This window comes from Clupea harengus, unplaced genomic scaffold, assembly GCF_900700415.2.
Source record: "Clupea harengus unplaced genomic scaffold, Ch_v2.0.2, whole genome shotgun sequence".
Lineage (NCBI taxonomy): Eukaryota > Metazoa > Chordata > Actinopteri > Clupeiformes > Clupeidae > Clupea > Clupea harengus.
The window spans coordinates 47,628-66,784 of record NW_024879645.1 but is presented as its reverse complement, the minus strand read 5'-3'; the positions used below and the strand labels follow the sequence as shown (position 1 = coordinate 66,784).

The window sequence follows — 19,157 nt, the reverse complement described above, 5'->3', positions numbered from 1 at the left end:
GCCGCTTTAAGAGAGCGAAGCTAACTTGTAGCACTGGCTAGCTTTTGGTCGGCCAGTGGCTGAAGGTGAGGAGATTCCGCTGAAAACAAGTCAGAACGGCCCAATTCGGAAAACATGGAGACGGAGCAATCGGACGGCTGAGTTTTAACTTTGGGGGATTTCGTTTTGATCAAAGGACTTTTGAGACAACGCACAAGACTGTTTGGATTCTCCGTAAAACTGACATGAACAACCTGAAGAGAGTTTACACAAGAATTTTCGTGGAGAAACGTGCTTTTCATGGATTTGGTTTATAGGTAGCTAGCTAACGTTATATTTAGACTTTGGGATTATTGTTGCAAAGTTTCAAATCAGGATACCGACAGAAACATTGTACTGCAGTGAAACGCGTTTTTCCATGCTTGCATTTCAGTATTGTTTGCTTTAGTTCAGGGGACTACTTTGAATTCACAAAGGATCGTAAAGCCGATGTGTTTTAATTCGACGCGTTTGGGACGCCTGGTTGGGGGGAAAGGTTCTCCATTTTCCAGACCTCAGGCTAACACCATCGCTAGCTAGCTGGGTTAACTGTTAGCTGTCCTAAAATTTCAGAGGCCTACTCCATTCAGAGGTGTAATGTTACTGGCGTTTAGTCGTTGGAATAATAGTGACTTTTCTACTGAAGGATTGTTTCCTTCTTTTAACGCCAAAGTTCTTACATTCTCATGGTCACGAGGAACTAGTCCTTTGCTCTCATTAAATGCATTGCTCTGTGATATCAAGCTAGCTAGTACGCTACCCGAAACAACTAAGTTTATTTATCGATTTATGTTAAAAACAAAATGAAAACAACACCTTGCAGTTGGTAAAACTAGCTGCAAAACGTCCAGTTGGGTTGAAAGTTTGCAAGTAGCGTGTTTATTTCAGGCTGGTGGAGAAGCATCCAAGTGGCCACGTTTGTATGAAATCGAACTGGAAGGAGCATAAAAATGTCCACTTTCAGCTGATTTGAGACTCATCCCATGAAGCGCTAGCTAGCCCACTTGATGTGTTTAGTTCGTGTTTTATGCTAAAGACTTTTGCTGACAAATGTTTCAAGTTGCTTACAATTTACACTGTATCTTTTGGAAACGATCAAAGCACAATTTGTTTTGGTTTTGATAAATGCGGGTGTTGGCAGTATTACAGCGGCGTCGACGGGTGCATGATTATCAGGGAATGAAGAATTGACACTACATAACCAACTAGCTACGGCAAATTAAGCTTACTTTTGCCAGCTATTTATTTACTTCCTGCTTGAGAGAAGACTGTTAGTTGTGTTTTTATATTTTGTTATGTTCAAGCGGTGTTGTTTTATTACCGACTGTTAAATATTTTGTTACTTTGTCTCCACTGATTTGTTAGCTTGCTAGCTAGCTGGACTTGTTCATCTTGCATTTCTGACGTATGTCCAGCTGCCGACTGCAACCGAATACCAGCACACACGGACACGAAAGACACCTGTCGATAAACCCTGAATAGCGCATTCAGAGTTTTCAATTTATTCCATAATTTCTCCTGATTAACATCTCTGGACGATTCGAATACGAACAAACGGACTTCGCCATTGACGGATGTTAGGGATACAGCAAAAGTGGTGCACTGCTTCATATTTGTGAAGATGCTCATTGGATGTAAACCGCTGGAAAAGTAGATACGGAAGCCCAATGAGTGACACACAGTCCACAATCACTGACAGGTGAGTGAGTTTGAGTTTGTGAATGTTAAAGGTGTCATCCATATTGACATGACTACGGGCCAGCAGACAAACCCAGCAGTAGTCTCTCTGTCTCTCTCTGTGCTATATAATCATGTGTAATGGATGGGTTAAGTGTCCCTTAGGAATTCTGCGGCCTTTAGATCTGCAGTGCAATAGTAGCCGGAGAGCTATCTGGCTTACAGTTTAGGCTGTCTGTTTTTATGAGTCATGTTGTTGTTGTTGGGTGCTTCAGCTGCCTTCTTGCAGCGTTTCCTGAGCAAACTGATTTGTATCGACAGGGATATTGACATTGTCACACCAAAGGAAACAGTGAGGTTTTAATCTTTAAGGCTTTAAGTAAAAGGTGGATTTTTGTGTAAACCTACACAGCCACAAGAAAGAGACACTCTAGTCTGCTTCCTTAAACGGTTGTGCCTCAGGAAAAAGCAGACTTTGATCTGCCATGTTGTGAAAATAACAATTTGCAGTTGGACAGCTGATGTTCGTTATGACAAATGCAATGATGCAATATGCCCTATTTTTTGTCCACACACAAGTGCATCAGACCCAACCACATTCAGTAGAACGATTGAACAGATCCGTGTTTTCCTCTTGAACACGCCCCTCCTCGCTCCATCCATCCAGCCATCCATCCATCCTAGAAGCGAGCACACACTCTCTGGAAGCGAGCACACACACTCTCTGGGCTCCTTGAGGCCTGCGGGTCATGGCCAGTGACAGTGGGATGTGATTTTCAGCCTCAGTGGCCCTGACTGCACCTGCAGTTGGTACTGAAGAGTGGCATCGAGGAGAGTCAGAAGTGTGTGTGTGCTGTGCTGTGCTGTGCTGTGCTGCCTCAGGTTATTATTGAGGTGTGTGTGTTCTGTCTCAGACAGTTACAGAGTAAAGTGTGTGTGTGTGTGTGTCGTCTCACAGAGGAGGGGGAGGGAGGGAGCGAGAGTGTGTGCAAGTAGAGTGTGAGTGTGTGCAAGTTTGTATCACTGCCTCATAGAGAGGATGGAGAGCGAGAACGACTGTGTGTGTGTCTCGTACTGAATATTGGGGAAAAGAGTGAATGTGTGCGAGTTGATGTGCACTGTTTTAGGGGACAGAGGAGTGTGTGGGTGGTTGGGGGGGGGGCAGGGGGTGCTGTCTTTCAGGCTGATGTAGTGTGGAGTCTGTGAGGAGTGAGTTTTCCCACCTGAGCTAATGCAGGCTGACAGATCTACTGAGATGAGCGAAACAGACAGAGAGCAAGAGTACTGAGCTACTTGTCATTCAGTGTTTATCAGAACCAAACTGGAGCGAGTTTCCATTCCCTTGAGGCTGATGGAGCGAGTCCTGATCCAGTGATTGGTAATGTTCTTTAGTCCTGATCCAGTGATTGGTAATGTTCTTTAGTCCTGATCCAGGGATTGGTAATGTTCTTGAGTCCTGATCCAGTGAATGGTAATGTTCTTGAGTCCTGATCCAGTGAATGGTAATATTGTCGAGTCCTGATCCAGTGATTTGGAAATGTTCTTGAGTGGTCATCCTGTGAATACTTCTGCCAGAGATGAATGCAGATAGATGAGAGAAAGTGGTAGCTGCGGTCCAGTGAGATGGTAGCTGCGGTCCAGTGAGATGGTAGCTGCGGTCCAGTGAGATGGTAGCTGTTGTCCAGAGAGAGAGAGAGAGAGAGTGGTAGCTGTGGTCCAGAGAGAGAGAGACTGGTAGCTGTGGTCCAGTGAGATGGTAGCTGTGGTCCAGAGAGAGTGGTAGCTGTGGTCCGGTGAGATGGTAGCGTTCTCTTGTGTGTCTAAAGCCCGGCAGGTTGGGCACTGCAGGCGTGATGAGCTCAGCCTGTTCTTCTCTTCCTCGGCACTTCTCCTCTGAAACCCCCATCAGGCCGTTGTAAAAAAAAAAATGTTTTGGTTTGCCGCAACATTCAAATCCGGGCCCAATCTGATTGGATCGGTCAGGTTTCGGCAAACCAACATAAGTATGGCGTCCACTCCTCAGGCTGCACAGCCCCTAGCCTAGCCTAGCCTAGCCTAAATCTGCTGCAGACGCGGGCCAGTGTGGACCCGGTCAGGCCCATCTCCGGTCAGGGTATGCTGCTGTCAGACCGTGGGTGGTTGTCCTTCCATAGAAGTTATGAGAAGCGATTGATTTGGGTAAATGCTGAGCTTCTGTGCTCCACTGGTTTTTAGAAATGCTGTTTCAGTCAATATTACACCCTCTCCAGACACTCACACAGACCCACACACACACACACACACACACACACACACACACACACACACAGACGTTGTCTGTTGCTGATGATGAGTTGTTGCCAGTTTATCCACCTGCGCGTCTGTGCGTCTGTCTGTCTGTCTGTCTGTCTGTCTGTCTGTGTCTCTCTCTCTCTCTGTGTGTGTGTGTGTGTGTGTGTGTGTGTGTGTGTGTGTGTGTGTGTGTGTGTGTGTGTGTGTGTGTGTGTGTGTGTGTGTGTGTGTGTGTGTGTGTGTGTGTGTGTGTGTTGTTTGTTCCAGGTCTTGAGAGGATAAGAAACTGGAGGTCTTCTGTAGGGTTTCACAACCTCTGCTCAATGTGTTCCATTTGGTCCAATACCACAGGGACCGCGCGGCAGCCAGAAGCAACAACCCCTCTCTGATAAACCAGGAGTGGAAGCATTTGACATCTTTAACACTCAGATTCATATTTTCAGCCATTTTGGTTATTGATCCACATCTTTATAAACTATAGCACCTTCAACAAGTTCTAGGTGCTAGGTAATATTCTGACCCGGGATGGTATTTGTTGAATTGATGTTCTGCGGATCTGCGCAGGTTGAGGGGCGTGCCACGGTTCCCGGCAGCTGTTCTGTGTTAGTCTGCTGAGTCAAGATGGTCTCCCGCTGACTAATGAGAGCTCTGTCTCTGCCTCTGCCTTCTGTGTGGGTCGGCTCTCCACTGCAGCACACTGTGAACCAAGGAGTTCCAGACCGAGGCTTGGATGGTGGAAAAGAACCGAAGCCTTTCACAGTGCAGAGTGTCTTTTAAAGCTGTGACTTGGTTGCGTCATACACTTTCCTGTTTTGCATGGTCTTGTCATCATGTGTGGAAAATGCTCCTATGTGTTGTGGTCAGGACACACACACACACACACTCACACTCCTGTCCTTTCCAGTGACCGGCGGTTCAGGGATTGCAGCAGGGCTAGTTTCACACCTTGCCGTCACTTAAGTGGACATATAACAGGCCTTTTCCCACACCACACACACACACACACTCACATACACATACACACACACACACACACACACACACACACACACACACACACACACACACCCCATTCACTGCACTCCCCAGTCCCTCGGGGTGTGTGTGAACAAAGCCTCAACCTCTTCGTAAGGTGACTGAAGGGCCACACCTGTAGTCTGAGTTCACTGGAAGTAAAGTGTGTGTGTGTGTGTGGGTTTGAGAGGAGCACCTGGAAACTAGGAGTGGCGGTGTTTAAACACAGGAGTGTGTGTGTGTCTGTGTACACCAGCAGCGGCGCCTGAGTCAGTCCTGATGTCTTATAAGACTTGTGTGTGTGTGTGTGTGTGTGTGTGTGTGTGTGTCTGTGCGCGCTCCCACAGCGGGCAGTATGTTCCCCCTGCTGCACTTAAGACACCCAACCTCAAGGGCAAATGATTTCTGCCTCAGTCAATCTCCAGCTGCAGATCTACACATCAGCATCTCCTCTTCCAAAACACTTCAGCACGACTGAATGCCCTCAACCGTAATATAAAGCATCATTTGTAGGCTGTGACATGCAGAAGCTCGCAGAGTAATGAACAAAAGGACAAGATTGAGTCTTTTTTCAGTGTTTTTGCGTATAATATATTTGCACATAGATATAATGTTGTGTGTGTGTGTGTGTGTGTGTGTGTGTATTTAAATAATTCTAGCCACCAGTGAAAGCTTCATTAGCGGTGCAACAGAAGCAGTAGGGGTGGGAATCTCTTGGCACCTCACGATTCGATTCGATTCCGATTCAGAGGTCAACGATTCGATTCTAAACCGATTCTCGATTCTAAACCGATTATCGATTCTAAACCGATAAAACGATTATCGATGCATCTCGATTTTTAAAACATTTGAGTTTGCTACTCAGTCTCAAATCACTTCCTACTTTGTGTTTGATAATTAAAGAAAATCAACAGATCTATTTTTTTATTAGAGAAAAAGTGTGTCCTTGTCACAATTATGACTTTCTATGAACAATGCAATAATCGATGCAGCTTGCATTTCAACACAAAATGAATGTGTAAAAAAAAAAAAAAAAATATTATTTTAAATTATATTTTATTAAAAAATCGATTATGAACTTTTCTGAATCGAGACAGAATCGTTCTAGAGAGAATCGAGAGAAATCGAAAAATCGATTTTTCCCCCCACCCCTAAGAAGCAGGCTGCCTTAATGCACTGCAGATGAATCTCTCTGCGTCCAGGAGGATTAATATGAGTTATTGCAGGCCCAGCATGAATATTCACGTAGCCTCATTTTGGGTTTTGTGTCAGGCTTGCAAATAGTGGCACTGCTGGCTGTATGATATGTAGGCTAGAGGATGAGAGACAGACTGGTGGAGAGACAGTCCTGTGTGCACGGACACACACACAGACACACAGTCACACACACACCTGTCAGGCGCTCAGGTCTGGTTGAGGGTACGGCACAGTACAGAATGTAGCGTTGTGTTGCAGGCACATTCCCTGTAATCCTCGGGATTAGAGGTGTGTTGTCTGGGCGTGCTGAGGCCAGTATGAGCTCTGTGCTGATGCTGGAGTTTGGAGAGCTAAAGTTCATAGAGACTCCCAAGACTGTGTGTGTGTGTGTGTGTGCGCGTGCGTGTGCGCTTGCGTGTGTGTGTGTCTTGTCCGCTAGTGCCCCTGGAGGAGGGGGGCATAGAGACTCCAAGACAGTGTGTGCTTGCGTGTGTGTGTGTGCTTTCGTGTGCTTGCGTGTGTGTGTGTTTGCGTGTGTGTGTGTTTGCGTGTGCTTGCATGTGTGTGTGTGTGTGCTTGCGTGTGTGTGTGTGTCTCGTCCACTAGTGCCGTTGGAGGAGGGGGGCATAGAAACTCCTAGACTGGAGTGAGGAGTGAGGAGCCCCACTAGTGCCACTGGCCTGAGGAGGAGGAGGAGGAGGAGGAGGAGGAGGAGGAGGAGGAGGAGGGGGGGGGGCAGATTAATCTCCACTGCTGTTTATTATAAATAAGACACATGTGCTAACAAGCCTGCCTTCAGACAGACTGGAGTCTCTCTCACACACACACACACACACACACACACACACACACACACACACACACACATACACACAGAGACTCTCACCTGCTTTGTGTTCGTCCCTTTGCTCATCCATGTACACATTGCCCCTGGGTGAGTTGTGCACACACACACACACACACACAGACGCACACTCCTGGTGCAGGTCTGAGCCCAGGGCCGTTTGTCTGTGTCTGTGTGTGTGTGTGTGAGAGCGCGAGAGAGAGCTGGAATGGGATTGTCGTCTCTGGTAGGCAGCAGTGGCCCACCATCTCCCCCCCCCCTGCACACTGCACTGCACTCAGTGTGTTGGATCTGTGCTGCGCTGGCCTGTGAAGGGGAGGTCTGGAGCTCTCTCTCTCTGTGTGTGTGTGTGTGTGTGTGTGTGTGTGTGTGTGTGTCCTCCTGCGTCCGCCTGCCTGCCTGCAGAGGCCGATTAGGCCCCATGTTGTTTCTCCTCTCCTCTCTCATAGTGTGGTTGGACATGGGTGCTTCACAGGGACTCTCTCTCTCTGTCTGTGTCATCTTGAGGCTGTGGTAGAGGTCCCCTTTCACTGTGTTTAAGGAGGATATAAGAAGCTCATGCTCTGGTGCCATGGTGCCATGGAAACGTCTGAAGGACATTCTAGGTGTTTTTCAGACTTAAGTAGTTTTTCTCACATGGTAGTAGACACTCCAGTGAGGTATTCCAAGTACCTGGTTTAGTGACAAAGTTCGCTCAAAGGAAGTGGTAAGCATTTTAAATTGAAGAGCCCTATGTCTTTGTTTTACTGGGAGAATGAACCACAGGGCTCTTCTATTAGGAGGTTTACCACTTACACTGAGTTAACCTGCCCAGGTTTGCCACTAAACCATATACCGCACCCCCCAGATGTTGTGAAAAAGAGACACTGGGCCTAGTTGTCAAGAAGAGATAGACTATGAAGATCCTCTAGTTGTTGTCAAGAAGAGAGAGACTGAAGATCCTGTAGTTGTTGTCAAGAAGAGAGACTGAAGATCCTCTAGTTGTTGTCAAGAAAAGAGAGACTGAAGATCCTCTAGTTGTTGTCAAGAAGAGAGAGACTGAAGATCCTCTAGTTGTTGTCAAGAAGAGAGAGTCTGAAGATCCTCTAGTTGTTGTCAAGAAGAGAGAGACTGAAGATCCTCTAGTTGTTGTCAAAAAGAGAGAGTCTGAAGATTCTCTAGTTGTTGTCAGGATGACAGTTTCTGTGGTCGGTGGGGAAATTCCCTGGCGTCAGCCTGAACACATGTTGACACTAAATGTTTCACTGGTTATAGAGAAGAGGGCTTTTTCTGGCCCTTAGAATGAAGGTGGACAGTTGAACAGTTTCATGCGGAGCCCATAGGTGTGTTTACTCTCATGAGATACACCTACAGTTTGGGTTTGAACTCAAGCTTGATGGCTTCACGACGCACAGAATGAGATCCATGCATCACCGTGTCTTCTGCGCAGCTAAAGACCTGACGCGCCATCGTTCCTTCCTGGGGTGAGACGACGAAGCGGAAGTGTTTTCCTGAAGCGGAGCGCATGCCGTTGGAGTGTGTGTTTGTGTGCTGGCCTGGCTGTCAGGTCCTCTAGTAAGCCACTTAAGTGCTGCTTAACTGGATAATGAAGCCCTGGGCTGAGACGATTACTCTGTGAAGTCATGCTTGAGCGGCTTCCAAGAGCAGCGCCACAGAAGGGAGAGGGGTGGCGGGAGCGAGCGACACAAAGCCTAATAGGGGCCGAATGCGGGAGAGGGATAATTGCCTTCATACAGATTAGCCTACAGTGAGAAATACAGTGATGGGAATGTTTTTTTGTTGTCAGGCTCTCACCCATAAGTTTCAGATTGGGCTACTGAGTGCGTTCAGAACAACCGTGATCTCCAATGCTCCAATCACTGGCCATTGGGTAAGGCTCCATTTCGGAAGGCGTCTGTTCCCCCTGTTCCCCCTGCTCTGCTGAATCGTCCTGCAAATTTGACCCCATGGGGAACACAACAGATCCTACCCACCCCACCCCCACTCTCCATTCATGTGGACCACAGCACGCTTACGTCACCCCTGTCCAGGACACGAGCAATGGCTTCATACAACACAGTGTTTAACCATCCTGTCTCTACATGATTTAACCAGCTTGTGTCTCCATGGCAGTTATCTAGCCTACCAGTGTATCTATAGCATTTAGCTAGGCTGCCCGCTGCTATTATGTAATAGACCCACATGATGGCAACAATGAAACCCAATATGACAATGGCCACTTTATCCCAGCGCATTGTTTAGCGGTGCGGAGGCACGAGGGGATTGAATGTTTTCAGTGTGCGGCTGTGATCTAATTTGGGGGCCATTTTGGTGCTCCCGACGGCTTCGGTGGAGTGTGCTGTGCGATGTGGTCCGGCCTCAGTGCTGTCTGTTGCTCAGGCGGGGGTGCATGCTGCTGCTGCTGGTCAGAGACCAGATCAGATCTGACCAGATCATCTGACCAGTCCAGTCCAGTCCAGTGGTCTGCAGATTAGATTACATTACTGGCTCCTGTGATATACTTACTCTGCATGGGAAGAGGGATTGGTGTCTGCACTGAAAGAGTGTGCATGCGTGTGTTGGATTGAGGGGGTATTGTGGTGGTAATGCATTTCTGTGGGCAGCAGAGGTGTCTGTGTGTGTGTGTGTGTGTGTGTGTGTGTGTGTGTGTGGTGTGTGTCTGTCTTGCTGGTTTCTAGTGTTCTCTTTTGCTCTCTGTGAGCTGGGGACCCAGACTCAGCCCCCCCCGAGCACACGACCCAGCCAGCCCCGCTGCTGTGCACGTCTGTGGAGCCCTGGGGGTGGGGGCAGGTTTACTGGGGCAGAAAGGGAAGAATTCCCCCCCCAGGCAGGCACTAGGCAGTGGCCCCGGCACGCTCTCTTGCCCCTTCACTGAGCTGTGATGTCACCCAGAGGAGAGAGAGAGTGAAAATAAGAGAGGGAGGGTAGACCTATTGTCCAGCCAGTCAGTCTTGAGATTCTCCAGTGATCTCCTCTCTCTGTCCTTATAAACAGAGATCCCCATGGATCGCCCTGGTTCTGATTGCTGTGCTTGTTTACACTGACCCAAACAAAGCTGGCATATTGCCGTGTGTGTGTGTGTGTGTGTGTGTGTGTGTGTGTGTGGACAGCATGCCGGTGCTCCGGTAGCAGAGGCGTGACGTTGGACATGGTGTCTAACGTGAACTATAATGCTGCGTTTGAGATGACTCGGGAAAACTGCACTAGAGCACCACTTGAAGTTGGAGCTCCGAAAAAAAGAACATCCCTGACTTCAGTAAGGCGCGTCATTTCATGAATTTGACATCATTATCACTATGGCGATAAAAGTGCGTAACCCAAGACCTGACTGTATCAAAGGTTAAAAACATATTTTCATGTGTGAGAAGATTCATGAAGAGGCCATGTGTAAAAATGAACAAGAAAAAAGTGGGAGCGTTCAGAGTCGCTTTTATATAACCATAACTTATTCAAATTGGGAATAAAGCGCAGAGCAAACACCACCAAGGCCAAAGGCCCAATCTGGCAATATCAACCAAAGTGAAAAATCAGCCTGGTCGTTTTTGCACAATCCTGCTGGTGGGTGGGCGTGCGGGCAGAGGTGTTAAGGTCTATTTGTCGTATTAGTGCACGTTAGTCTTGCTTTGTTGCCAGCTCTCCTTTTTACCCAGACGTCGATTGAGCTCTGTGACCTAACTCTGCTGCCGGTTTTAGGGCGGAACACTCATTCCCTGTTCGTCCGCTTTATACAGAATGGTGAGGCGGAATAATGGAGCAACATTCCCGTCTTGATCAGGCCGTGGAAGTGGGGCTTTTCTCTCGCCCCCGCCCCCTCTCTCTTTCCCCCTCTGTCTCTGTTGATTTTGACTGACACAGTTTAATCTCTCTCTCTCTCTATTGTCTCTTGCTCTCGATCTGTCTTTCCCTCTCTCTCTCTCTCTCTCTCTCTCTCTCTCTCTCTCTCCTTCCTTCCTTTTCTCTTTTTTTCCCCCTCCCCTGGTGGATTCTGACTGACATTAGTGTTAGTGTGATTACAGTTAACTCCATCTCTCTGTCTTTCTTTCTCTCTCTCTCGCTTCCTCTCTCATTTCTGACTTTATTTTCTCACCATCCTTTATTCTCTCACCATCCCTTATCCTCTGGCCATTTCTTAACCCCTCCCCCCCGCCCGCCCTGTTTTTTTTTTTTTTTCTCACATCACACTTAACCCCACCCTGTCTGTGTGTGTGTGACTGACTGACTGATTGACTGTCTGTCTCTTTCTCTCCAATCTGGATCTCTCATTCTTTATTTCCATCCAGCCATCCATTTTCTCTCTCTCTCTCTCTCTGTTCTCATTTCCTATCTCCTGTGTTATTTCTTTCTTCTCTTCTCTTCTCCTCTGTTGTGTAGCCCCTGATGGAGGGCACAGAGCCCCAGGACACACGCGCTGCCCGTGCGACCCCACTGTCTGCCCGGGCCACTCACATTATCAGAATGGTGTCAAAGTCACTACGGGCGCCTGGCCCACCCACCGAGTCCAGTGTTCACACATAGGGCCGATTCTACAGTTTATCAACAAACCCATGAACACATAGATTAGTTTCAAGAATTACAGCACAACACGCCGCACAGAATAGAACAGATTACTGGTCTGTATCTTAGCACATGGTGGTGAAATAGTGTGTAAGTCTTTTCCCTAAGCCGCATGTACTGGGCGGCTCGAGATTGATGACTACAATCTATTACGGCAAAGGATTTGCTCCGAAAAAGCACTTCTGCTGTAAAGTGTTGCAGCTGTAATATCTTTGCTCCATTTCTATATTTCTGTAGAAAAAGCACTTTTGCTGTAAAGTGTTACGGCTGTAATATTTGTAGGCTCTGTAACCTGAAGTGTAATGCATGAAAGCACCAACAACTTCACCCAGAGTCGAGTGACAGAACAAATAGGCTGGGTGTTCTTGGTCAATGTTATCAAAAAGGCTCAGAGGCTAAGTATGGGCTGCTATCTCACTTCATCATAAAGTACTCTCAGGAGGAAGTTGTGTTGTGTATTTTCAGTCTTGGGCCCATATCTTAACCTCTCTGAAGCCACTGATGAAGTATACGGCCATGTCGGAGTATGCTGCCATGTCGGAGTATGCTGCCATGTCGGAGTATGCTGCCATGTCGGAGTATGGTGCCATGTCTGACTCCTCCATGTAATAGCATGCCTCCATGTTGCAGTACGGTGGTATGTCTTAGTATACTGCAGTGGAACGTGTAGGGAAGAGATGGCTGAATCCTCTTCCACGTTCCAGAACAACAGGCCGCCCAGTGTAGTGAGGCAGGGTCCCTCAGTGTCACTTCCCCATGGTGTCCTGGCAGGGCTTGCAGCCCTTTGAGGAGATTGTGGTTGCCCGGGTTGAATTAGACTAGCCTCAGTAAAAAAAAGACACATTTGTAATATCGAAAGGTAGATATATTTGAGAAACCAATAAAAACATTTAGTTAACAAGCACAGACTGCAACAATCATTATAAATATCATGTTGCCTACTATTACAGTATTTGCTCACTGCTCAGTCTGTGGACTGTGGTGATATATTTGAACAAGAACAAATGGATACAGTAGGCCAGATTAAACTAGAATTAAACCGACTTCTTTTTGCGGTGTAAATGCTATGTTATGAGAGCTTGTGTGTTACGTGCCCAAAACAGAGTTGTCCTCGTCTCCGCTTCTCTGATGCACTAGTCTGCGTGGAATGCTGGTGTGGCTTCAAACACAACCTGACTAGTAATTAACGATTAACACACGGGGCCTGCACTTCCTAGCCGATAAACCATCATGATCAACAACTCGTTCCTTTGATGGGCAAAGCGTTTCCTCCAAGTAGCCATAGTCAAAAGAACAGCAAGGTGAATAAGGGAGGGACCTGTATTTCAACTAAGGGTTCATTTCTGATAGCCCACATTGTTACATTTTGGTAGTCCAACGGGAAAGCTTGGTTGTTTTGGGACGTTGGGCTTGCGATTTTGCGAGCTGTGCCAGGTTGCTGTCTCGTTTCAGTGTAGACATTCACACACAGCGTGCTGTGGTCAGTAATATGATCCAGTAGCAGCATTGATTTCCATTAAAGAAATTGATTCAGACAAGGTTGCCCACACACAGGGCAAGCAGCTATAGGTGAACATTTATTTGCTTCAATACTTAATGTTGCCTTTGTGCTGATCCTAGATGACGGGGAAGTTTTGTTTAAGAAACTGCTAGCAGTGCACAACAGCTAATTGGCTGGTGCGTTGCAAACTCAGCTCATCACTAATGTAATTGTGTCTGAAGCTTGATGTGGAGGAGACATAAGATGTGAATGCATAGCCTATGACACCCTAATAATGCATCTCCCTCTGTCTCCACATAATACACCCACCCTCTGTCCCTCTGTCTCCACCTAATACACCCTCCCTCTCTCTCCCTCTGTCTCAACCTAATACTCACCCTCTCTCTCTCTCTCCCTCTGTCTCCACCTAATACACCCTACCTTTGTCCCTCTCTCTCCACCTAATACACCCTCCCTCTCTCCCTCTGTCTCCTGCACCACCTCTTCTGTAAACACTAGTGAGTGCGTGCGTGTGTGTGTTCGTGCGCGTGTAAGGAAGTGAGCCCAATAGAGAGAGGAGTCTGTGTATGAGAGGAGTGAGATTGTGTGGTAGTTACATTATCTACATATACATAGTTACATATAGTTGCATATAGAGGAGAGATTAATATAGTGTGTGTGTGTGTTTTATATATATATATATAGGATATATATATTTTATATGTATATATATATATAGAGGAGAGAGATGGATATAGTGTGTGGGAGGGGCTGGGGCTCAATTTTTTTTTTCACTGGCTGGACAGCAGACCTTTTTGATGGGGCAGCCTAGCACTGCCCCTTCGTGTGTGTGTGTGTGTGTGTGGGTGTGGGTGTGGGTGTGGGTGTGGGGGGGTGCGCATACATTTGTGAGTGTGTGTTTCTGTGTGTGATATGTGCGTCTTCCTGCTTGCGCGTGTGTGTTTTTGATCTGTTATGGTGTGTGTGCGCGCTTATCTTGTGTGTGAACTGTTTCTGTGTGTGTGCTTATCTGATATATATATGTGTGTGTGTGTGTGTGTGTGGTGATGTCATGTGCTCAGTGCCCTGAGGTCAGCTCTAGGGTAATAGAGTCTGACTGGAGCGGAGTGTGTGTTCTCCTTTCTTGGTCTTGTGGATATGATCTGGTGCACACATACTCCTCTGGTGCACACACAGTCCTGAGGCCGAGGGTGTGTGTGTGTTTGCTTACTTCTGGCAAAGATCTGACCCACTGAGTGACCAGACTTGTTATGGTGCAAAGAACCCTCTACCGCATAGAACCGCATAGAACCTGAAAGCACGTGAACCTGTTGTTCAACCACTGGCCGAGAACCCTCAACCGCATAGAACCCGAAAGCACGTGAACCTGTAGTTGAACATGTGGAACAGGATGCCAGCGCCCCCTGTGGTCGGGAGGTGTAGGCCTTGGGCGCTGTCGTTAAGGGCACTGTATACATAAATAACGTTTAACAGAATAGGCACACCAGGTTCATGGGGTGGGTACCCAGGGAACACGCTTCATGATTTAAAAAAAAGAAGAAAAAAACATATTTGTCCTACGGCGTAATTCCCATTGGATAAAGGCGTCTGATGCATAAAGAAACGTTATTGTAATGTAATGTAATGTAATGTTAATGCCCTCTGTCACAAAGTGTTCCCCAGCTCTGCAGTCACCATATCTTTGCCCCATCTGTCTGTGGATTGCCCTTACTGTGCTTATGAATGTGAGGAGACTGTCTGTGGATTGCCCTTACTGTGCTTATGAATGTGAGGAGACTGTCTGTGGATTGCCCTGACTGTGCTTATGAATGTGAGGAGACTGTCTGTGGATTGCCCTGACTGTCTGTGGATTGCCCTTACTGTGCTTATGAATGTGAGGAGACTGTCTGTGGATTGCCCTGACTGTCTGTGGATTGCCCTTACTGTGCTTATGAATGTGAGAAGACTCAGTCAGCACGGGGGATTTATGATGAGCGGAGATCACATGGAATTAAGGCCATTGTTTTCATTTTGTTAGTTTGGCCCATTTTAGAATAAAAAGGTCTTAAGCAGCTAAGTACCCAAGGTCAGCTGTCGAACACGGGTCACCAGGCCGCACTGAGCTTTGCCGTTACCGTGGCGTCTATGCCAGTCTGTTTCCTTTCACTCTCTTTCTCTTTCTCTCCCAACCCTCCCCCCTTGCCCTCCACATCCTCCCCTGCCTAGCCTAGCCTAGCATGTGCAGCCTCTCACAGATAAGTGCCGTATTCAGCTGGGAGAGTGAGTCCCCTTTTGGCACCGCGCCCTCCCCCCATCCCCCCAGTCAAGCACAAAACCTCAATTCAGCCCCCTCATGCAGCGCTGACCCCCCCCCCCCCCCCCCCCCCCAAACCAGTACTTCCTGTGGCCTGGGTGTCCCACAGCCCTGCACCCAACACACACACACACACACACACACACACACACACACAGATTGACGCACACACAGATTGACGCACACAGTCAGATACACAGCCTTGCACACAGAGACATACACACTCCCCCACTCATCGCTCAGTTGCACACACACTCGTACTCTGATACAGACACCCTCACACAGAGGCCCACATAGACACACACACACACACGAGGGCGGGAGGCTCAGACGGCACATGTAGACACACACACCTAAACACACACACACACACACACGAGGGCGGGAGGCTAAGACGGCACATGTCCACCAGCTTGAGTCATTTCCACAGGAACATTCCGTGTTTGGGGAGATTTGCCTTTTTTTGACATTTTTTAAATTATTAGTTTGATATGGAGCCAGTTGTGCAGCCGTAGTGACCATGTCTCCGTAGCGACCATGTCTCCGTAGCGACCATGTAAGACACTGGGCCAGTGTGTTGTGATTTACTAGCCAATCGCAAGCCAGAACCACAAGAAGCCAAAAGTGCCGAGCGGTAATCTCCTGTACGCCGAGATGTCTCTCAGAGACGGCAGTGGGACCTTCTGCTCTTCATCCTTACTCACACCAACACTCCACAAGGTCTGAGGCCTTCATCACAGAGCAATGGTGTTTGTGTGTGTGTGTGTGAGACCGTGTGTGTGTGTGTGTGTGTGTGTGTGTGTGTGTGTGTGTGTTTGAGAGGGAGAGAGAGACTCTTGGCCCTAATGGTGGAGAGTATTACAGACGAGACGATGTCTCATAAAAGCTCCATTCAGATTCTCTGGGCTGCTTTTTACTCAACGGGATTCCGTGTCGCCTCCCAGATGGCTGTGCAGGGGGCCACAGGGCCCGATCTGGCCCGCGGCGCTGACCGACTCGGCTGCCACTGAGCCGGGGGGGTTGGGCCGAGCGCTCGGGCGGTTGGCGGTCAGTCCCTCTGCGACGCTCCCCAGCCAGGGTAACCACACGGTGCATTCCCTGGCTCACGAGCCGGGTGTGACGGTGACGCCATGGCCCAAAGCACCACCGTCTTCTCTCCCCTTCTTTTCTCTCTCTCTCTCCTCTCTCTCTCTCTCTCTCTCTCTCTCTCTCTCTCTCTCCGCTCACCGGATGAGCAAGGCGAGCCTTACCCTAGCAACCACTGCCGTGTCAACAAACAAACTGCTACTGTGTGTGTGTCATCCCAGCTTCACGTGAAGTAGCAACGTTGCATCAGTTTTGGCAATACTGGCCTGATGCAAATAGCAACACTGGGATGAGAGATGAGGTCCTCCTGCTGGTCCCCGTCTCAGCCCACACACCCATTCTTCCTCTCGTGTCTGCTGCACGGCTGGTCCCTGTCTCAGCCCACACACACACACACACACACACACACACACACACACACACACACACACACACACACACACACACACACACACACACACACACACTCACACTCACACTCACACTCACACTCACTCACTCACACCCATTCTTCCTCTCGTGTCTGCTGCACTGCTGAAAGGCTGAAGGCTACTGGAGCATTTGTTTACTTCTGCAGTAGAGGTTTGCTTGTGATCTGTGGGAAGTTGTATTTGAGCAAGATGTGATGATTCTGTTCTGTGGTTAGCTAGCTAGTGGTGTTCTCATTTTTCATGGTTGGTCGATTATGATGTGGAATAACATATTCCCCCAATGCTACCAAAACACATGATGGAACACACAAAACACACATGACGGAACACACAAAACACACATGACGGAACACCCAAAACACAAAAGACAGTCCGGTCTGCACAATTGCATTGACCTGTCTGTGGTCAACCTGTAAGAATAGATGTAGGCTATGTTCATGTTTGAAGCCTTCATCAAAGCCTCTTAATAGTGCACCACTGGCATGTGTGTTTGAACTAAATGAAGGCATGTCTTGGACAGCTGTATGTCCTGCAAGGGATTTGTGGCCAGCCATTGGTCCTCTGCAGTGCGGCCTCTTCCTGGTTTGGATCTGGTGGGGAGGGGTGGGGAGGGATGCTGAGCGATGCAGCAATCTTTTGAAGCTAATTAGCTTAGCTAAGCTAAGGTCCATCTACCCCAATCTGGCCCCAGGCCTCTCGTTTCCCACAGTACCCTCCTGGCCGGTAACGCCGGAAACGGGACGTCGGCCAGGAGTTCTCACTGTTTCCGGGAATCCATCCCACAATGCGTGGGCGCAGCCGGTCTCATCACAGAGTGTGAATGCACCAAGTGACACCGCAAAGGATTTTTTATTTTAGAGCGGAGAGCGCGGCGGCTGTCATGTCCTCTAACGTAGCTCACAGAGCAGACTAATAGGATAGCGGGGACTTCTTCGGCTGGCTCTCCCTCTCTCTGTGTCCAAGTCCATGATCTAACAGGCCACGCAGTTCCATCAAAATACTGCATAGCAAACTCCATGGAACAAATGGAAATAGTAACATTACATCAGATATGCTCTTAGTGCAAGCGGATTAAATCTTTAATGGTGAAAATCTTAGGCTTTTTAAAAATCAGATGTGATTCTGATAAAAGTCGGTGATTATGAGACATAAATGACTTTGACGGTGAATATCTGGCCCTGTATTCACAAAGCTTAAGGCTGAAAGTAGCTCCTCACTTGCCGACCAACTTGGAAACGTCCACAGTACAATGTTTTTGAATGCAGAGGCAGAATTACTGAAAACTATAGAGCTTGTGTTAATGGTAAGATAAAATGCTTTGTGAATACGGCCCCAGAGCATCACAAAATGATAAGCCTGGTTTATTGAAAATGCAGTGGCCTAATCAATGGTCCAAAATGTATCACCCTCATATATATGTAAGAACCATTCTCCATTCATGAGATGTTTCCATCCCTGCTTTAGCTTCATAACAGCCCCATACATTACATATGGACGGTCAACAGATCATTTAGCCGTTAGGCCCACAAGCAGATCTGTGCTGCCCATCATCGCTTAAGAAAAGCAGTCTGATGTCAAAGCCTAGTGTGAAGTGTGCGGTCTGTATGGTGGCAACTCATCTAATGGGTCTAATGTGATTAGACGGAACAGACCTTTTATAAGTGTACTTGACCTTTTGAACTCTTCCTTCCTTTCTCTTTTTGGAACACCTTCCTCCATTGGCATACCTCGATGTATCCAGAGTAGCTTGGAAGCGACACGGTTTCCAATGTTGTGATGAGCAGATGGACAAGTCAGTCAGACACGCTCCCAGTGGGGACATTAACGATGGGCCTTTCTGTTCGTGGAACAGACATGGATGGAATATCAAATAGCAAAGCTGTCTGCACATAAACATGTTTGTTTGTTCTGCTGTGTTGGTGGATGATGTTGTGTCTTGCTGGCAGTTGCGTTGTAGCTGGTGGATATGAGGCGCACATGAGGGAGGTTGACCTCTAATCTTAGTGCAGACCGCAGGGGGCCGGTGCTCCGACCCAGTGGAATAAAGAGGGTCAGGATTAGCATGCTGTGTATGAAAACTTTAGATGAGTAATATGCACAGGATTAGCCACCCAGTGCTTAAGGGCAATTACAGCGTAAGCCCCAAGATCTGCAGCGCTGATCGATTTAGTGCTAAAGATTAGACATCAGTCACTTGTCAGGGGGAGATGGAGAGGCATACTCTTATGTTGTGTTTTGATCTGCATTTTCCTGATTTGTTTCTGTATTTGA

At 47.8% G+C, this 19,157-nt stretch overlaps 1 protein-coding gene across 3 annotated transcripts in view; it reads left to right on the top strand.

Moving 5' to 3' along the window:
* Window positions 1-19,157, top strand: part of LOC122129440 (rho guanine nucleotide exchange factor 12-like) — a 58,720-nt gene continuing 39,563 nt past the window's right edge. For all 3 annotated transcript variants that reach the window (XM_042704359.1, XM_042704357.1, XM_042704356.1), the window contains exon 1: window positions 1-1,717. In XM_042704359.1, the coding sequence (XP_042560293.1) occupies window positions 1,686-1,717 (32 nt within the window). In that variant the 5' untranslated portion in view covers window positions 1-1,685. The remainder of the gene's footprint in view (window positions 1,718-19,157) is intronic.